General features: G+C 38.2%; 1 protein-coding gene across 2 annotated transcripts in view; it reads left to right on the top strand.

The window, feature by feature from the left end:
- Strn (striatin) overlaps window positions 1–20,107 on the top strand; it is an 89,915-nt gene that overhangs the window by 17,403 nt on the left and 52,405 nt on the right. For both annotated transcript variants that reach the window (XM_029531240.1, XM_021217517.2), the window contains exon 2: window positions 18,285–18,388. In XM_029531240.1, coding sequence (XP_029387100.1) covers window positions 18,285–18,388 — 104 coding nt within the window. The remainder of the gene's footprint in view (window positions 1–18,284; window positions 18,389–20,107) is intronic.

Below are 20,107 nucleotides of genomic sequence, written 5' to 3'. Positions count from 1 at the left end.
TCCTTGGGTACTTTCTCTAGCTCCTCCATTGGGGACCCTGTGTTCCATCCAATAGCTGGCTGTGAGCATCCACTTCGGTGTTTGCCAGGCACTGGCATATTGGCATAGCCTCACAAGAGGCCGCAGTACTCTGAGAACATTCTTACAGTGACTTGTCATCTTTACACTCTCTTCACAGAATCCTTCCTTTGTATTCTCATTATTGCTTTGAAAGATTGGTTGTGGGCTCGTGGGGTGGCTTAGTTGACAAAGAAAGTACTTACTGGGCAAACATGAGGATCTGAGTTGGATAAAACTACATAAAAGCTGGGTGTGTGGGTATAGACTTGTAATCTCTGCTGGGGAATCAGAGACGAGTATTTCTAAGGCTTGCTGTGCAGCTGGTCTAGCTGAATCAGCAAACTCCAGCTTCAGTGAGAGACCCTGCTCAAAAAATACAGCGGGAAGTTATTGAGGAGGAGATCGAGCATAAACCTCTGGTCTTCCCACTTGTGCGCATGAAAATCAGGTTGTAAAATGAGTCCGTTACATCATTGGCCTCAAGATTCAGGGCCACCTTACCTGAATTTGAGTTTTCCAAGTTTTTATAATTGACCTGATTTTAGAACATATTTAGACTAGGGAAGCTCTAACAAAATACTAAGTACTTTATGCTGATTTTTTGTCATTGCTGTTATTTTTGGAGGGTGACCTTCTATTTCCTCTGTAGAAAAAAAAGAATAATGTTGGGTTTCATGACCACTTCACTTAATCGTGTATGATTATCAGAATTTTCCTGTTTCCTTGGATATGGTACGTATATACCCAAGAGCTGTAACTATGGCTCAGCAGGTAAAGTGCTGCCCAAGCCTGAGGACCTGAGTCTCTGGAGCCCACATGGTGAAGGAGAGAGCTGGTTCTCACAGGTTGTCTTCCGACCTCCACAAGCACAACTATACATACCCACATTTAAAGAAAATAAACAAAGGAAGAAATCATCCTAGCTGGATAGGAATTAATACTTTATGTTGTATGCTTGGATACTTGCATCATTCAGATATGCAGGGATTCTGTTGTGTGTTGATTCTGGTTGCGTGTGGTATAGTTGGATCTTTATATGGCTTTGATTCCCACAGTGGCTACGTTGACTTACACTCCTACCTGCAGGAGTAGTAGGAGTGTTTCTCCTGTTTCTCCTTAGAATATTTTTGTTTTCTTAATGATGGCTATTCAGATTGGGGTGGGATGGAACCTCAGAAGTCTTGGTTTCCTGATCCCTAAGGGTGGTGAACATTTTGTTTGTTTGTTTGTTTGTTGGCCATTTGTGCTTCTTAGAGAAGTGTCTGTCTGACTCATTATTTATTCATTAATCACATTTTTATTACTTTTGGTATTTGAGTTTCTTGAGCTTTCTGTCCTAGATATGAATCATCTGTCAGACTCCAGCTGGCACAGATTTCACTCTGGTGTCCTTTGTTTCCCAGCTTTTTAATTCCACTAAGCCCATTTGTCTGTTCTTGTTACTCTTTTCTTCATTAAGTGTTTTTAGAGTCTCTTCTGCCTGTGTGTTGTTTCCTTGTGATTGCCCCAGCAGCCTGGGAACTTCAGGTTTTACATAGACCCTTTAATCCATTCTGAATTGATTTTTTTTTTTTTTTTTTTTTTTTTTGCACAGGGGGAAAGGGATCTAGTTCCACTCTTGTATGTTTGTCTTTGCAGCATGATTTGTTGAATGAGCATGTTCAATTGAACACGACTTGTTGACCGCAAACCACCTGCATTCACTCCTCTCTTTCCGGGCTGTTGGGGTAGGATTGTTTCCCTTTCTTCTTTCACAGTATGATCGCCATTGGCATGATAAAAAAATACCTACTCATGTTCATGTTTGTTTTGTATCCAGTTGTGTAGCTGAAGATATCATCTCAGCACTTCTGGTAGCATCTTTAGGGCCCTTGTGATATATATATATATATATATATATATATATATATATATATTAATCAAAAGACTTAGATTGTCCATTGTGATATTGCAGATGACTGCAAAGCATCAGAATGTATGGGACTACTTATTTACTTGCTTGGCTATTAGTCTGTTTCCATGTGAATGCAGTTAATCTACTCATAACCCCTATGCCTTCCTGTCATTTGTCCTCCTTATATTTACAAAAATTGTATTGCTAAATTTATTAAGTAAAGTAACATGTGAACTATTCTGATATGTTTTATGTATTTCTTAAATAAACTTCCATATAAAAAGATAAACATTTTTTAAATAATTTAAACTTCTTCAAGAATCATATTTTTGATCTGAGCATCTTGGTGAATGCCTTTAATCCCAGCACTCAGGAGGCAGAGGCAAGATGATCTGTGTGAGTTTGAGGCCAGCCTGTTATACACAGCCAGTTCCAGGCCAGCCATGGCTACATGGTGAGACCTTGTCTCAAAAAAAAAAAAAAAAAAAAAAAATTATAATTTTGAAATTTGGACCATTTGGGAATTTTTTTTGTTTTTGGTTTTTCAAGACAGGGTTTCTCTGTATAGCCCTGGCTGTCCTGGAACTCACTCTGTAGACCAGGCTGGTCTCGAAATCAGAAATCCACCTGCCTCTGCCTCCCGAGTGCTGGAATTAAAGGTCTGCACCACCACGCTGGGCTCCATTTGGGAATTCTTAACATTTGGAATTATGGCATCTAGATTGCGTTTATTTAAGGTAAGATTATGGCCAAAATTTTAGGACATGAACAGATGAGTTAACACCAAGATGTTCTAGAACCATTGGCATACATTGTATAGATTAGTTTTAATAATAGTATTGTGAGTTTGGGGCTATTAGCTCTGTTTTACTAATAAAAGTGGGAATTTAGCAAATTTAAATAATTTGCCACCCCTAAGTAGCAGGACTAGATTTCAGAGGATGTGAAGGATTAAGAAGATCATAAGGCAGTTAGTATGACACGTACTTTGGAAAAGTCACCATGGAAAAGCTGGAAGGGAATGCTGTGTTAATGGTTTTTCTTTTATTTAGGAAAATACAATGGTTTCAGATTGTCTTAGTCAGTGTTTCTATTCCTGCACAAACATCATGACCAAGAAGCAAGTTGGGGAGGAAAGGGTTTATTTAGCTTACACTTCCACGTTGCTGTTCATCACCAAAGGAAGTCAGGACTGGAACTCAAGCAGGTCAGGAAGCAGGAGCTGATGCAGAGGCCATGGAGGGATGTTCTTTACTGGCTTGCTTCCCCTGACTTGCTCAGCCTGCCCTCTTATAGAATCCAAGACTACCAGCCCAGGGATGGTCCCACCCACAAGGGGCCTTTCCCCCTTGATCACTGATTGAGAAATGCCCCACAGCTGGATCTCATGGAGGCACTTCCCCAACTGAAACTCCTTTCTCTGTGATAACTCCAGCCTGTGTCAAGTTGACACACAAAACCAGCCAGTACACAGATGTTTGTTCTAAGAGCAAATACAGTTCCAGTCTGCCAGTCCTAGTGCATTATGAATCAGTATAGGGCTGAGGAGAAAAAGGCGCTTGAACTTAGCAGATAAAGGCGCTTGATTTTGAGTCAGACGAGACCCAACTTCTCCATGTTGTCTTTAATGTCTGCAGGTTAAACAGAGGCACACACATGCTTATGTACATACACACATATAAATGAAAAAATGTAATAAAAATTAAAAGAGCAGAGTTTGATAGTCTAATTAACGTGCTTAAACAGGAATAGCGGAGGCAGGTAATTTGGCTCATGCCTGTAACTCTAGCACTTGGGAGGTAGAGGCGAGGGGATCAGGAATTTCCAGCTCATCCTTGCCTGCATAGTGAGTTTGAGGGCAGTTAGGGCTTCAGGAGACTTTGAAATTTTACAACAGGAGAAAACAGACTGGAGGCAGATTATTATCTATGAAAATAAATGCAAATGGAAAACATCAGATATAGGGTAAGGTTCAGGCCAGCTCATCTGACTATACATGAATATTTTTCAGAAAGTTTCTTACAATCTGCTTTTCTTAATTACTGCTCTTCATTAGCATATATCCTTAACCTTCTAGCATGTGTTATAGTAATATGGTCCTTTGAGTGATAACCTTGTTTTTTTTTTCCTTTAGAAAAGTAGGATTCTTTTTTTTAAATTTACCTTTCTAAAGATTTACTTTTGTTACTTTTAATTATGTGTAGGTGTGTGTGTCTGCATGTGGGTTTGTGCATGTGGGGGCAGGAGCCCGCACATGCCGGAGGCATCAGATGATTTTGTGCCACATAACATGGGAACTGAGAACTGAACTCCGTTCTCTGGAAGAACAGCAAGTGCTTTTAACCACTGAGCCATCTCTCAGCACTTGGAAAGTTAATCTTTTAAAAGAAATTAGTGTTCACAGCTTACTTTGTAGACTTGTTAAAATAACTCATTTATTCTCTCCATTTGTATACCAACCCGTTTACTAATTATTGCCCTAGCTCTTTTCTTTCACTCCCGACCCCTTCCTTCCCTCTCCCACTCTTCCTACCCTTCCCTCCCTCTCTCTTTCCTTATGTCACTGATTATCCTCGTTGAAACATTTGCTGGCAATAAAATTACATTTAAAAGTGCATCTTTTATTCCTCTTGCTGCCTGTCAGGACGGGATATTTTCTAACTAATCTGCTTGTCTGTTCCTTTCTCAGGAAGTGTACTTACTAACTTTCAAATAAAGACTGTCATTTCTGTTTAGCAAAGCCTGACACCTCTTTCTTTCCTTCTACTTTTGTTTTTAAAGCAGGTCTTGCTATCAAGCACCGATAGACCTTGTACCGTTGTGTCAGCCAGCTGGGCTCAAACTCACGGTAATTCTCCTGCCTTAGCTTCCACATGCTGGAATTATAAGCATACACCACCATTCCTAGCTCTCTCTTTTCTTCTTAACTGACTTTTTTCTCTCCCCAATTTGTTTTTAATCTTGCTGTCATGATGAGAGTATTTTGGTATAGTGACCTGGAAAAATTCTCCTATCTTAAATTGTGTTCTAAACTTACTTAAGAATATAGATAATTTCTGATGGAGAATTTTTAAACATTGCCTAAAACTTTGCTTGAAAAATAAAAGGTATTATGTTTCATAAAGTACCACTGTTTTGTTTTCAAGTTGGAAATAGTGTAGTTTGTGTTTCAAAGGAGATAGTAGTGTGAGCTGGGTCATCTCAGAGTGGAACACTGGAATACTTTGAAAATAAAAGGGGGTTATGGAGGAGAGAGGCAGTGTGCAAAGGTGAAGACAGAAACGTGGGGAGTCTCTGAAGACAGATACTTCAGCCTAGTCTACAAATGGAAAGGAGCCGGGATATTGCAGTCACAGAGGGCGAATGCTTTAAATGCTAAGCTCTGGCTCTGGGGAATGTTGCCTGAGGTGTAGACCAGGGCAAGTAATTTTATTGGTTTAAAACATTTAGAACTCTTGAGCTTTCTAATGATAAGTGACAACAACTGTTGCCAAGGCTTTGTTAGTGAGCAAACTTCTTCTTTTTTTTTTTTTTTTTGAGACAGGCTTTCTCTGTGTAGCCCTGGCTGTCCTGGAACTCACTTTGTAGACCAGGCTGGCCTCAAACTCAGAAATCTGCCTGCCTCTGCCTCCCGAGTGCAACGCCCAACTGTAAGCAAACTTCTTAAAACTTACAAATTCTCCAGCTATGGAGGAGTGTTCCTCTTTCTCCACATCCTCGCCAGCCAGCATGTGCCCTCACCTGAGTTTTTGATCTTAGCCATTCTGATTGGTGTAAGATGGAATCTCAGGACTGGTTTTTGATTTGCATTTCCTTGATTTGCATTTCCCTGATGACTTAGAACTTTGAACATTTCTGTAAGTGCTTCTTGGCCACTCAAGATTCCTCTGTTGTGAATTCTCTACAGGTATGTTTCAAACTGGCCTAGAAATACTTCTGTGAGGAAAATTTTCATAGGCTCACTAGTTTCTCAAAAGGAAAAGCTCATTGTAGAATAAATACCATATTAAAAATTCACTTTTGAGTAGAATATCAATTGCATTATATGTGTCTCCAAAGGTAAATGGGCATCCTGCTGGGTTTTATTTGTATTTACTCTTATAATGACAGTTCCTGTCAGTATCTGTTTCTGGTTCTCTGTGCATGAATTATGTGCTACTTTTTATATGTTTATGTATAAAATATATGCACCTATATATTTTATGCAAGATTTGCTTCTTCTATGACCAAGTTACCAGGCTCACCCTGTCTTCATGTCTCTCCTTCATTTTCTGATGGAGGGGATGGCAGGCTGTTCTGTTACATTATGCAGTGCCAGTAATTGTGTTGGACATCAAGTCCGGCTCAATTAATACTGCTAAATGAGTGGCAAAGACCCTAACCCCAGTAGAAGTGTGTTGTGAATAGGATTTTCTTTTTTTTTTGAGGCAAGCCCTTGACAGGTGGGCCAGATGTGTTTTGAACTCCATTACTATCAAGCCCAGGCTGACCTCAAATTCAAGATCCCCCTGCCTCAGCTTTCTGAATGGTGGGTTTAGAGGCATGTGCTACCATGCCATCAGGATTAGTTTTTTACCATGCCATTTAGTTTTTCTTTTCTATATTCTCCTTTACAACAGTTTAAACTGGTAGCCAGTAGATATTTCTAAACATGAAATAGAACATGTCACTAGATTTGATCTCTTTATCAGGAGACTGCTATTATTTCATTCATAAGTAAGAAATTTGAGTTTTAGAAAGCTAGTCTTTGTGGGCCTGTTTGCAAATTTGGGGGGAGAAAAGAGCTGGGCTCTGAGACAGATCCACCCCTTGCTTCCACAGTGCCCTGTTTATTTGGTTTCTAACTGTGTTACTGTGTAAGTCAGAGCTACTCCAAATTCAGCCTCAAGGTCTGTACTAGCATGACCTTGCAGTACATGGTAGAAGTGCAGGTCCCCCACTTTAGAGCCCATTAGTCAGAAACAGCTGTCTTACTTTAACAAATGCTCCAGTCAGCTTTAAGGGTGGGCTGGCAGCCATGCCGTGTTCAAGAGAACTGCCTGGTGACCTAAATCAGAGAGCATAAGTATACCCAGACCTCCCCAGGGAGCAGTTGTAGTTGTAAGGCCTTTTGTTGAGCATACCCAGATTGAGACCAAACTTCATTATCTTCACTTCTTAGCATAAATAAACCAGAGTGCTGACTTTAAGTTCTCCTGTTGTTTGCATTTAGATTAAAAGTTGAGAACCTCCAATTAGTCATGCGTTCTAATGCCTTGTTTTAGAGTTTTATGAAAATGAATTGCCTTTATGGCCCACAACAACTGACCAAAAAAAACAGTTGGAAAGTGTTTCTTCTTTTCGAAGATGTATTTATTTATTTTATGTATATGAGTACACTGTAGCTGTACAGATATGGTTGTGAGCCTTCATGTAGTTGTTGGGAATTGAATTTAAGACCTCTGCTCACTCCAGCCCAAAGATTTATTTATTATTATACACAAGTACACTGTAACTGTCTTCAGTCGTACCAGAAGAGGGCATTAGATCTCATTACAGATTATGGGTAGTTGTGAGCCACCATGTGGTTGCTGGGATTTGATCTCAGGACCTTTGGAAGAACAGTCAGTGCTCTTACCCACTGAGTCATCTCACCAGCCTCTAGAAAGTGTTTTTCAAGACAGGCTTTCTCTGTGTAGCTCTAGCTGTTCTGGAACTTACTCTGTAGACCAGGCTGATGTCTTGAACTCAGAGACCTTCCCTCCTCTGCCTCCTAAATGCTGAGATTAAAGGCATGCAACACCATGCTTGACTTCAATTTTGAATTCTATGAGGTACATTTTATATGTTTTAATTGTTTATTAATACTACATATACATATAGATAAACCTGGTTAGAGATAGAAGATTTGTGTCTCACGTTCAACTTTACCTGAAATTCTTGGCTCAAATGTGTTTAAAAATTCATAGATATTTTAATTTTGGAAGATTTACATAGACTTTACTGGCTGAACATCCTTAATCTGAAAGTCTGAAATCCAAGATGTGTTCTGATATTCACAAAATTTCAGGCATAGGAACATTTTTGAATTTAGATTTTCATATACAGATGATGTTCAACCTATATACATTCTTTTTAACTATTTAAAATGGAAAATGATTTACAAATAAGCGTGAGCCCGGGATCTATAGCTCAGTATATAGTACAGAGTATATAGGTAGAAAGCTTACCTGGCATACCCAAGGCCTTAGGTTGGACCCACACCACCACAAAACAGACCTGACTAATTTCTGATCTGCCTTGTAGAGTGATCCAATATTCATCCAGTATTGTTTTATCTTTTTTGTTTACCTGCTTCTATAGATGAGGAAATGAAAGTTCTACTTAGATATAATATGTTAAAAACAAAAACTGTACTACATCATGGAATTTTACTTTTTTTTTCTTTTTGTTGGAATTTTACTTTTTTAAAAAATAATTTCAGAACTACCATTATTATATACATGAACAGAAAATGACTATATGCTGAATTTTGAGTTTTTACCCATTTGTAATACTTAAAGGATAGCTTCATACCTTATCTTTGACTAGATTTAATTTCTCGACATAGTGTGTCCCCTTTCTGGAAAGTAATTTTGTCTGCAGATGAATAGGCAGTTTCTGCCCAGGAGCTACCTTGTCACAATGTACAGCCTCACCTGAGGTAAGGTGCTTACTTAGTCTCTTCTTTGAATCTAAGAATGGGGTACTGTAAGGAGCAGATATGTCTCAACAGCAAATGATTAAATAACGTTCAATGTCACAGTCTGGATTCCTGACATTTTTGAAAACTATCTATCTATGTAAAGTAATCTGGACTGTTGTCCTTTGACTTCTCAGCTATTTCTAATTAAAATATCTTGAAAACACCCCTACAACTAACTCAGAGCCATGAATTTGCTATCTGGCCCTTATCTCATATGCTTAATCATCTAAAATCCATTTGTAATGGCAGTTAGAGAAGGGCTAGTCTAAGCTTTGTATACTTAAATTTTTGTATCAATAGAAGAAATTCATACCAATGAAACCTTAAATCTGTATCAAAAAATAAATTCTGTGCCAAAGTAAGAAATTATAACTTCAACTTAGTAACAACTATAAAGATTTTTGCCAAATGAGATTATGGCTACACAATCAATTCTAGCTATTTCCTCCCTGTTCACTTTTGACCATTTCTAAATTCCCTAGAAAGACATCTTAGAAAAACCACCTGCAGACCCCCAACCCAGGGAACAACTCCATAGCTTCTTCCTGCTGAATATGGGCATTGAAATATCTTTGAAGGGAGTGGAGAAGGGCAGGGAAATGGGGGGAGTAGGTTAGGCCTTAGGAAGGCCACGCCAACAATTGTTATTCCTCTCTGATGGCTAACTTCTGACTGGGTCTGTCTGAAAACCCATGATACTGGGAGTTTGAGGAGGTCAGGATGATGAATCTCGCCAAAGCTGTACACTTTGCAATATAAAAAAAAAAACTCAAAACAAAATTTAAGTACCATCTAGATATCTATATGTATTATTTTAGTCTGTGCAGGGTGTACAGACTAGTTAGGGTGAAATTTTGCTCTTTGAGCATGTGAAAGACAGTCTTTTTTATAAGCCAGTTTTAATAGTAACCAATCATAAATCTTCATTCCTGCCATGTGAGGGATGGTACAAAGAATCTTTATCTTTTTTGATTGATTCACTTGAATCTAGTTCTTCAGGGGTCTCGCTCTGTCATATTTGATCCATATAACTCCGGAAGATGTCCAAAGTCTAATCACCCTTTCTAAAATCACAATCCCAAAGACTTTCTCCCAAACTAGTATGTCCTTTAGCCAGTAACTTGAAAAACTTTTAGCTTGACCTTTCTTCCAGAGGAATAATAAAATAACCACAAAACTCAGAATCATACCCATCTTGATAATTAAACAATTTAAAACAAGTAAAGAAAATTAAACAAATACTATTTGAGCCTATCTTAGGCCTTTTCTAGTCTGCCAAGTCAGGATTTTTAACCCAAAATTCCCATAGAGCTCACATTAGAAAGAATCCTGCAAGACTTTATTAGAAAATTTTATCTCTATATCATCTTTAAAACAATTAAATCAAACTTCTATTAGTACTTGCTTATACAAAGCAGGCAGCTTTTACCTTTGCTCTCTGTCTGGAGCCATTATATTTCTGGGTCATGGGCAGAATTCTCCATGTGACTTGGGCAAAATCTGTACCTTATTCTACCTTTAAAAACAAATAAAGCAAACTTACTTGCCTGCTTATAGGAAGTAGGCAGCTTTTACTTATATTGTTTCTGTTTACAGCAGGGGACCTTAGAGTCTGAGCTGGGTCTGTCCCTGTGTTTCTTTGTTTAGAATCCTGAGCACTCTGGAGTCATTCCTCTGCTCACTAAGAACTAATTCTCCCAACTCTCAGGCCAAGAATCTTAAATTCCTAGAGGATTCTTGCACCACATTGGGCACCATCTGTAGCTTGTATTAATAAAAACACAGTCCATGCTATGGCTGGCTAGACACTGGTAACAGCGGTCTTCCCACTCCTATGGGATGCCCCCAATGATAGTCTTGCCTTGGTTCCCATGGTGAGCTGCTGCCAATCTACTCTTCACTTCCACAAGACAACTACCCCTTGTGGCTCTTCTGCAGAAACTGGCTGCCCCTTGCTCTAATCTCCTTTGCCCCGCAAAATGACAACTCCAGAGACTTATCATTTATCAGCTAGGTTAAATCTTCAACCCCCCAAAATGTCCACACCAAGAACCTAAAACTCAATTGATATAGATACAAGCTACACACCTAGATTGGACAAATGTGCCCTACATTATTCAATCGTAGGACCACGTGATTCTAGCTCATCAAACTTTCCCTCAGGTTCCATCTTGTCTCTCCTGTCTCTGTCTCGTCTCTCCCATCTCTAAAACATTCAGCTCCACCCGCTCCTTCCACTCCTAATCCCAGGCTCTTGGTTTATTTGACTGAGATTTCACCTGGCCTCACTTGTGTACACGCACCCCTTTTGAGGGGGCAGAAAAAAACTGACAGTAATCCACAACAGAGATGCATTCATTTTCGCTTTTCATTACCTTAGTTCATGTGTAAGGGCACACACCACTTAATGTTGTGACACATCTTTTTATTCCTCTCTTAAAAATGAATTTTGACTATAACATCCAAAAACAGTCTGAAAATAGGTGGCTCGGGAGCTAGATTTGGTAGTTGAGTGTGTTTGGCTGTAATAGCTTTTAATTAAAACACTTAAAAAGCATATTGACATGCTTAGGGGACAACCTTTAAGAGGTATAGTGGGAATTGAAGGGGAATTTAAACTCGTGGTCTTCTGTCTCTCAATCATCTTATACCTGGAGAAACATTTATAGTTATTACATACTTGAATTATTCTTGAGAGGCGTAATGATGATTTTACCTGTTTTAAGAAAAGTCAGATTTCTACAATCCACCCCTCCCCTTTCTCGCTCTCCCTTTCCTTTTACTCTGTCTTGTATATAATTCTCTGCCAATGTATTTACAACTGTCTGTATTAAAAGCCACTTAGTATTCCTTGATAGATGTTTTCTCTCTCTCCCACTTGCCCCTTCTTTTCTTTTCTAGCCCTTTCTTCCTTCTGTGTCATACTCTGCTCCTTTTCAGTTTATACAATCCAACTGAGACAACAGTTTAGTGTGAAGCGTTGGCAACCCTCACCTGTAGTTTATATTAAAAAAAAAAAAACTTGTAATTTTATATTTTAGAAAAAAACTAGATGTATACCAGTTGTGCTTTAGACTTGTGCTTTTTATAAAAGGAAGTGGTTTCCATAAGTAACAACATATGTTTTAAGACTATTTTCCAGAGCAAGGTAACAAGATAGACATTACTCTCACAAGACCATCTCTTTTCTCAGAGGTTTTGTTTGAGACACTTATTTCTCCAGGTCTACTAATACTTTTTAACCTGATGGAAAATGCCTTGTACATATAATCTTGCCTGTTTTTTAATTTGCCATTTTATAATGTGCCAATATACTTGAAAGATACCACTCTAAAATGGCTGGTTTAAAGAATATGTGTACTTGCAGACTAATAGATGTCACCAATTAGAGGGGGAAGCTGGTTCATACCCCTGCATCATAGAAATAAATGCCTATTTTCCGTCATTTATTATTACTGTTGTAGTTATTGTTAGTTTGAGTCAGGACCTTGTTATTTCCCTAGGCTTATCTTGAATTTGTATAATCTAGGCAGCTGGTGGATTAGGGACTAAGTTACAATAAAAAGAAAAGAGCAATGGGATTTTACATTAATTAACTAATTGATGTGTATTCACTTGACATAGTGTCTTGTTATTTAGCTCAGGCTAGTCTCCAACTTTGAACCCTCCTTAACCTCCTTCATGCAGAGATGACAGGCATGTGCCACCGTGCCTAGCTTACATTATGTGGTGGTTTATATATGCTTGGCCCATGGGAAATGTGGCCTTGTTAGAGGAAGTGCATCACTGTGAGTGGGCTCTGAGGACCAGTGCTTAAGCTCTGCCCAGTGTGGAAGGAACCCTCCTCCTGGCTACCTGCAGAAGATAGTCTCCTCCTGGCTGCCTTTGGATCAGATTCAGAACTCTTGGCTCCTTCTCTAGTATTATGTCTGACTGCACATTGCCATGCTTCCCACAGTGATGGTAGTGGGCTGAATCTCTGAAACTGTAAGCCAGCTCCAATTAAATGTCCTTTATAAGAGTTGCCATGGTCATGGTATCTCTTCACAGCAAGGAAACCCTAAAACACAGTACTTTGACATTTTTCTTTTCTTTTCTTTTCTTTTCTTTTCTTTTCTTTTCTTTTCTTTTCTTTTCTTTTCTTTTCTTTTCTTTTTTCTTTTCTTTTCTCTTTAAATATTATTTAATGTATATGAGTACACTATAACTGTCTTCAGACATACCAGAAGATGGTATCAGATCTCATTACAAATGGTTGTGAGCCACCAAGTGGTTTTATCGAACTCAGGACCTCTGGAAGAGCAGTCAGTGCTCTTAACCACTCAGCCATCTCTCCAGTCCCGACATTTTTCATACTTGTTTGTTTTGAACATCGTTTTAGTGTATTTGAGTCTTTTAGATTTCCTTCTGTCTACATGTTCTCTGTTTTTCTATTGAGTTCTTGGTGTTGTTCTACTGATCTGTAGGTATTCTGTGTGTATTAAGGAAAAAAAAAACCTCTTGTGATTTGTGCTATCCATAGTTTTGTTTTGATGTTTTTCAGGAAGTAATTTATTTTTCAAAATAGTTCTTCAGCAACTATTAAATTACTGTTTAAAAAATTTAGAGGACATACTGTTTTAAAAAATTAGGAAACATTCATTAGTCTTTTATGGCTTCAGGATGTACCTTAGGAACAACAGCCAATGTTATCTACTGGTCTCCACACTCACGTACAAATGCTCACCAGCACATGTACATAGACGTAAATATAAGTGAAGAAAGAAGAAATGTAGTTTCCTTTAGCCCTAGGGACTACACCTTGCATGTGCTCTACCACCACACCATATACCTTTAGACCACTTCTCAGTTTTAAATAATCAGTATTTGAGTTTGTTTTAGGTTATCTTGTATCATGGGTGTGACTTTTGAAGTGACTATAGAACTATAATGTGTTTCAAATCTTTAGAGCTTTTGGGAAGGAGGGTGGCTCAGCATTTAGGAATACTTGCTGGTTCTGCAAAGGACATGGGTTTGATTCCCAGTGCTCACACAGTGACTCTGTTGTCTGTAATTCCAGTTACAGGATTCAGTATCCTCTCCTGGCTTCCACAGGCACCAGGCGTATATGTGGTGCACATTTATACACAAAAGCAAACACTCATACACATAAAATAAAATAGCCATAAAAATTGAAAACACTTTAGAGCTTTTAAGTACCTTTGCTTGCTTACTTTTTATTTCTATGTGAACTTTAGAATTCCCATGTCTGGCACTTTAAATTTTTCATTAAATTTGCTGGTGGCTTGTAAAATATTAATTTAGGAATAAGTAAAGTCTTGTAATATTAAGTTTATTTAAAAACATGAAAATTTTTTTATAAGTTCATATCTTTTTTTTTTTGCTATCCCCTAGGAGAGTATTTATAATTAAAGAAAAAAAAAGAAAACAAAAATAACACAAATGCTTTCGATATTTGTTTTCTTGGAGTTTTATAGTATTCAGCCATATTATTTGCTAAGCTTTACAAATATTTTCTCTTTCTATTTTTATATTTTTTTCTCAGTATCTCTAAACACATTGTTTAATGATAATGTTGAATGGGTATTTTTTGTTTTGCTTCTAACTTAGTTTCAGTACTCTTTCATTTCTCTGTATATGTTGTTGGCTTTTGGATTGAGATGGAACCTTCTATTTTCAAGGTTTGTATTTTGTATCAAATTTTAAAAGCCAACAAGAAAAATCTTAAGCAGAAAGAAAAGTTGAGATTACCATTCAAAGGATTTGTTTTTCCCTGAACTGTAAGGGCTAGTTGCCAGCTGACCTGATAGTTCATTGACAACTGAATACCTCAGTGTTTGTTTCATACAGTGTAGTCCTGTGTGACACTCAATATCAACATCAGAAAGTTAACTCTGATATATTAGTACTTTTCAGGCTCCATCCTTGTTTTATCGCCTGTCTCACTGTTTCTTCATAATCCATTACAGTTCAAAATCATGCCTTGTATTTGGTTTCTGGTCTATTTAGTTTTTCCACCTGAAACAGTTTTTCTGTGACTTTATGAATTAACACTTTTGAAGATCACAAGAAAATTGATGTGAAAGGACTCTCATGTTGAGTTTCTTCAATGTCTCCTTCATCTTTTATAAAAATGTCTCATAACTGAGTTGTAAATGTAACTTTTATTCACGTGGTGTAATTGTCATCTCAGAGGCCTACTGCTGAATAAGCTCACCCTTTCTAGTTCTTTCTGAACTCTGGCGGGCTGGTCAACTCAGCTGTTCTGCCATAAACTCCTCTCCAAGCTGACCGATTCAGTCTGGGCTCTCTTGACTTCTCACTGAATATCTCTGTTTGGCCTCAAACTAACTCTGCCAGTCTGTTCTAATCGTCTGGCTTCCCATTCTCTGGTTACAGCTGCACAGACTGAATGGATCTGATTGTGCTCAACTCCACTGCACTGCACTCACTACACTGACTTCGCACCTACTCTCTCTCCCACTGCTGCTCTCAATAACTTCTCTTCCTCTGCTGTTCTCGTGAGAATTGGGTGTATCCTGTTTGACTCATTCTATCAAGTGTTTCTCTAATTTGTCACCTTGTCCCTCAACTAGATGTCACTTTCAAACAGGACTGCTTCCTTTAAGGTAAAACTAATTTTACCTTAGAGATGTCTACTAAGGGTGTGTCTGTATTCCAGCCAGAGGGATTAAAGGTATGTGGTGTGTCTGCATTCCAGCTAGATCACATAGACCTAGGTCTTTGGATGTGACCCTTTGCCAGAGCAGCCATGTTGATGGATTAAAATTCCTTTATGTCTTCCCCCTTTCTGTTTAAGCTAATAATCATATACAGTTTAATTATTACAACGGAAACAATCATCAATCCCATCAATGTAACAGTCCAAATGTCCTTTGGAAGATCTGCTAATGGGATGGTCCTTGTCCTATTAAGTGTGGTCCTGATCATCTGTCCTTAAGCAAGTGTCCATTTCAGCATCAAGGTTTCAGTCTGCCAGTCTATGAATGACCTGTCCTTTTTTGGTAGTTTGTTGAGCTGCCCCATGCAGGGGACACAGGCTTTCTACATCTTCAGAGTTGCTTTCTGTCTGCATCTCTTCCCTGAGTTGTGCCTTTCACGTGGAAGCTTCTCTTACTTGGATCGGGTCTTTACCAATTTTAATGGAACCCATAGTCTTTCATCACCTGTGGCAATGTTGACAAAACCTTTCCTGATTTCATGTAATCCCTGGCTTCCATTCTGATGTTAACACATCTGTACACAGGTTGATGTAATTTAGCAGTTCTGTCTCCAGCCCAGTGCCTTTCAGCAGCTCTGGTTCTTGCCTCAGTTGCATTAAAAATGTAAAGTTAATAGAGCACTATTCAGTCTATTTCTGAACTGATACAACAGAGAAACAAGTTGTAGGAAGACAGGCAAGTGGCCAGTGGGTTGGAGACTCAGTTGCAATATAGACCATGTTATAGGTTAAACTGTAGAACCATCCAGAATCAGAGACATGTCAGAAAGTCAGAGATAGCCAAAGAATATAGTGGATGAAGTTTATAGTTTATGGTATTTATATAGTTTATTATTGTTACACTGATTAGGTTTCTTGTTTTTAACACTAGTTTTTTGTTTGTTTGTTTGTTTGGTTGGTTGGTTCTTTGTTTTGTTTTGTTTTTTCCAGACAGGGTTTCTCTGTATAGCTCTGGCTGTCCTGGAACTCACTTTGTAGACCAGGCTGGCCTCGAACTCAGAAATCCGCCTGCCTCTGCCTCCCGAGTGCTTGGATTAAAGGCATGCGCCACCACTCCCGGCTTTTTAACACTAGTTTTTAAGTGTATATATTTTTCTGTCAGTGCAATTGCTTTCTTTGTGAGATGGGTCAGGCTGACACTTTCTTGCAGTGAGCTTTCATTTTTTATTGCTTGAAATGCATGTACCATTATTCTACTTATATCATTTTAGAATATATATGTTCTCTCTATATACACACATATATGTATGTAATTATATATATATATATATAATATATATATATATTCATGAATATATATATATATAATATATATATATATATTCATTTAAAGCATTTTAGGATCTTTGAGTACTGAACAGATTCAGTGGATATTCAATGCCTTTTCTCCTGTTTATCTAAATGTAAAGGCCTGTTTCTATATACAGTTGAATTGTTGTCAGCCTTTTAATTATTTTAATAAGGAAAATGTCTTTTTAATTGAAATAAAAATTTAAGTGATTTTTTTGAAATAAAAATAAATACATCATATTACCTATTTATAATTTGCAGTTATGAGAATACTGGCAAATTGAATTTTATACTCATTGTGATACTAGATAAGTAGAATTGAGTCTTATTTAAATTAAATACAACTAAGTTTATTTCTTTACTAAACCATAGTTGGATAATCCTCAGACTTCTTTAGGTATGTTTTAAAGTCATTCTTTCTGTTTTTAATGGAAAGCAGTGCACATATGCAAACAACGTTGCTGTCTATCTCTGTGGGTTGGCATAGCAGAAATGGGTGAGAGGAACGTGGTTATCTTAGACACATCTTGTATAGAGCTCCTTCCTGCCAGTATAGAGATTTCAAATTGCTTGCATAAGCTGACATTCCAACCCTTGCAGTTCTTTAAGGACAGATGTTAACCCTCAGTGGCCTAGCTCCTGAAAAGCTGCTCTTTCCTGTCCCTTTTCTCCTGAAACTGAAGTTGCTTGTCATTCGTCTCGTGATGAAATGCACACTCAATTTGCTGAGGGTCTAGCATCTGATTGGCTCTTCCATTTTTTTATCACGTACTATATTTTCTCAAAGGAGATGCGAAAAGAGAGCTATTTATTGTTTGTAGGGTATCTAGGATTAAGTTAAGGACTCTCTTGTAAAATTTAGATACATCATGAAACTTTAAAAATCTCATAGATATATGCAGTGCATCTTGGTCATATCCATCTCCCACGCCCTCCCTTTGGTTTCCTGATCCCCCTTGCTTCCCCAACATGTCCCCGTCTTCCTCTCGACTTCATGTCTTTTTAAAAAATACCCTACAGAGTCCATAGGCCCACGTCTGCTCATCTACTGAAGCCCAGGTGACCTGCCAGTACCCTCTGGACTTGCCAAGAAGGGCAACATAGTCCTCCTCCCCAGCCATCAGTTGCCTTTGTCTTCTCCTTGAAGGGTGGGCATGAAGCCCTCTTCCCTTCTGTGCTGAGTGTTCAACTCTCTGGATCTTGATTACAAAACTCTTAATTTGGAAGAATTTATAAGAATTTTGGTCATTTTACTTTCCTGTCTTCATTCTTTATAAAAATGAAAGTTTTTCCAAGGTATAAAATATCTAATGTGTTGCACAAACTACTTGTCTGCTCAGTGCCTTGTTTGTCTTTCCTGGGTCCTTGGGAAGGTGGGCACCACATGCTGTCAGGCCCTAGTCTGAACGACACTGCTCAGCTCTCCCGTGGATAGTTTTCCAAATCAAGACTTTTCCCCGTTAGTTTGCATTGTGACAGATTTGAAAAGGAATTGTATTGACTGTCTGCTATCCTAAAAGCTCTCTTAAAATAGAGTCGTTCTGAACCGAGTTTTGCCTTTCTCTCCTTTTCAGGCTCAGATTGCTTTCCTTCAGGGGGAGAGGAAAGGTCAAGAAAATTTGAAGAAAGATCTTGTGAGGAGGATCAAAATGCTGGAATATGCTCTGAAGCAGGAAAGGTAATTCACTAAAATCCCATGTCCCGCCATTTTTACTCTTACGTTCCTGAACTAAAATCATATTGTAATAAGTGTGCTCTTGAACCCAGAGCATCGAATAGACATCCTTATATGATTGTAGTTCAGTAAGGCGGGTGACATGCTGTAGAACATTTGACACACATTCCTTCACACTCTGCTTCTTCCTCGATGTAGACTGGCATGCATTCCTCTCTGTTCCACGTTCCACTTTTTATTATTTATTTACTTAGGTTTGTGTGATTCCACTTTTTATTATTTATTTACTTAGGTTTGTGTGTTTTGAGGCCAGGTTTCATACAACCTATGCTTTAGCCCCAGACTCACTCCTCATATCCTCAGCTCCAATGCTGCATCATCTGCCTCTTAATTCTCAAGGACTAGGCCTGTGGGTGACCACGCTCATCTGTTGTTTGTTTGTTTGTTTTTGTTTTTTCCTTTTAATGTAGTTTTGGGTTGTTTGTTACTTTATTTTTCTTTTCATGGTTTTGAAGATTGAACCCAGGGTCGTGTGCACGCTGTGCAAGTACTTTACCATTGAGCTACATGCCTAGTGCTGAACCATTTATAGAGTAATATTCTATTTAATTTGTACAGAAAATTCTATAATTTCTCCTTTTTATAATGCAATACTTTACTTAAAAATTGCTCTGATAGTGTCTTTTCATAAACTGGGTGGTTTGGTTTGGTTTGGTTTGGTTTTTTTGTTTTTATTTTTGTGTTCCTTTGAGAGATGTCTTTATCTCTCCGGGGGGAAAGCTGCCTTATTTTAGTAGTGTTACTCTTGGGTCATAAGTAAAGGAAAATAGGTCACATGTGAGAGCTTTGAAAATTATCATGAGGATTAAGTTTCTTCAGTGGCTAATTTTTGGCCTTTTTTTTGTCAGAAGTCTGAAGTGGTTCATTATTTTCAGTCATCTGAACACCTGATAACCTGATATTAGAGTGCTTTGTTTTGGTAAATTTTTGCCTTATTTTTGATAGTCATTTGCTTTTCTTTCATTTTTGAAGTTGGCAAATGGACTGAAAAACCATAAAATAACATAACATGAAATAATTTTAAATGTTGAAGAATTGATACACAAGAGATTTCTCTTGCTGATGAAAAATAAATGGATTTTCCCATGCCTTAAGTTTAGTGAAAGCTATGTTAGGGAGATGGAAAGGAAAAAAAAAGCTTAAAAATAGGTGATGTGCAAGTGCTTAAGTCCCAGACCGTCTTCACTGCAGGCTTCCCTAGCAGTGGGGAGACAGGGACAGTAACAGAAGTCCTATTGCGAGTAGCTACCGTCTATGCCGTACCCTACTTTGTGTTGCTGTGAAAACCTACCAAAACTAACTTGATGAGGGAAGGTTTTATTTCATGTTAGAACTCCCAGGTCACAACCCATCACTGAAGTACATCAGGGTAGGATATCACGGTAGGATATCAGGGTAGGATATCAGGGTAGGATATCAGGGTAGGATATCACGGTAGGATATCAGGGTAGGATATCACAGTAGGAATTGAAGCAGAGATCGTGGAGGAATTCTGCTTACTGGCTTGTTCCATTTGCTTGCTTTTTCTTCATTAAAAAATTATTTATTTTTATGTTTATGGTTATTTTTCATGCATGAGTGTTTGTGTATCACATGTATGCCTAGTATTTATAGAGGATGGTAGAGGATTTTGGGTTCCCTGGGACTGGAGTTTCAGACAGT

This window comes from Mus pahari, chromosome 18, assembly GCF_900095145.1.
Source record: "Mus pahari chromosome 18, PAHARI_EIJ_v1.1, whole genome shotgun sequence".
In the NCBI taxonomy this organism is placed as follows: Eukaryota; Metazoa; Chordata; class Mammalia; order Rodentia; family Muridae; genus Mus; species Mus pahari.
The sequence above is the reverse complement of the archived record's forward strand: the minus strand, read 5'-3'. Positions and strand labels throughout refer to the sequence as shown.